Source organism: Alligator sinensis, unplaced genomic scaffold (assembly GCF_000455745.1).
Source record: "Alligator sinensis unplaced genomic scaffold, ASM45574v1 scaffold673_1, whole genome shotgun sequence".
NCBI lineage: Eukaryota > Metazoa > Chordata > Crocodylia > Alligatoridae > Alligator > Alligator sinensis.
Window position 1 is genome coordinate 133,775 of NW_005842829.1, and position 1,406 is coordinate 135,180.

At 71.9% G+C, this 1,406-nt stretch overlaps 1 protein-coding gene across 1 annotated transcript in view; it reads left to right on the forward strand.

The window, feature by feature from the left end:
* Window positions 1-69: 69 nt before the first annotated feature.
* Window positions 70-1,406, forward strand: part of DES (desmin) — a gene marked incomplete at its 3' end in the record, with an annotated part of 3,101 nt that continues 1,764 nt past the window's right edge. The window contains exons 1-2 of the mRNA XM_025191521.1: window positions 70-712; window positions 937-942. Of these exons, the coding sequence (XP_025047306.1) occupies window positions 168-712; window positions 937-942 (551 nt within the window). The remainder of the gene's footprint in view (window positions 713-936; window positions 943-1,406) is intronic.

Below are 1,406 nucleotides of genomic sequence, written 5' to 3' on the forward strand. Positions count from 1 at the left end.
GGGGGCGGGGCCGCCCCCGGGCCCCCGGCCGCAGCTGTTCGAGGAGGGGCGGTGATGTCAGGCGAGATACAAATAGCAGCGCCTGGTCCCGTCCCGGACTCCTGCCCGGCTCCAGCCCCAGCCCCAGCCCCAGCCGCCGCCTCGCGCCCACCGCCTCCACCGCCACCATGAGCCACTTCTCGTCCAGCCAGCGGGTCTCCTCGTACCGCCGCGCCTTCGGCGGGAGCTCCCCGTCCTTCCCGCGCGCCTCCTTCGGCAGCGCCGGCTCCAGCAGCTCCTTGTCGTCCCGCGTCTACCAGGTGTCACGCAGCTCAGGCGCGCCCGGCATGACGGTGCTGCGGACGTCCCGCACGATGCCGGGGCTGCGGTCCTCGGCCTACGCCGGCTCGGGCGAGCTGCTGGACTTCAGCCTGGCGGACGCCATGAACCAGGAGTTCCTGACCACCCGCACCAACGAGAAGGTCGAGCTTCAGGAGCTGAACGACCGCTTCGCCAGCTACATCGAGAAGGTGCGGTTCCTGGAGCAGCAGAACGCGCTCATGGTGGCCGAGGTGGAGCGGCTGCGGGGCAAGGAGCCCACGCGCGTGGCGCTGCTCTACGAGGAGGAGCTGCGCGACCTGCGCCGCCAGATCGACGTGCTCACCGGGCAGCGCGCCCGCGTCGATGTCGAGCGTGACAACCTCCTTGATGACCTGCAGAAGCTCAAGCAGAGGTGAGGGCGGCCCCGGCCCTCGGGCGCCACGTGGTGGGGGAGCGGTGCCCCGGGGCTGGTGGAGCCACGACCCCTTGGGGCAGTCCAGGCCCTGGTGCCGCCGGGGAGGAGGGGCCGGCTGGGGCCGTGGGGGGCAACGTGGCTGCCTCCCCCACCCCCGCGTGCCCTGGGGTATTTATAACCCTGTCACCAACCTTTATTCTGGGAAGGACGATGTCACCGGGGCTGCACCTGCCCAGCACCTGGCCTCACTGGGCAGCCTGGGAAATGGGCCCAGTCAGCAGGGGCCGGGGGGATCCTGGTGCCCCCAGGAGCCAGCGCCAGGCCACAGCCCCTGGCCTGGCAGCTGCTGCCCGGTGGAGCCGGGCCAGCCCCGTGGGACCTGAGACCCGGGCTCTGGGTTCGAGGCAATCTCGTCTCCTGCCCTGAGCCGTCGGCTGCTGCGGGGTGCTGGGCAGGGCACCCACGGTGGGATGGGATGGGATGGGATGGGCCCTGCGGGCCGGGCCGGTGCGGCCAAGATGGGTCGCGAGGGATGAGGGAAGCTGGCAGCAGTGGGTGGACTCCTCCTTCCTCGAGCCTAGGGTGGGAGGGGCCCGTCTCCACTTCCACCGTCACGGCCCATGTCCCACCGTGTGACCGGGGCGGGCACGTGCCACCAGGGGCCGGGCCGCGGCCTGTGAGCAGGTACCCA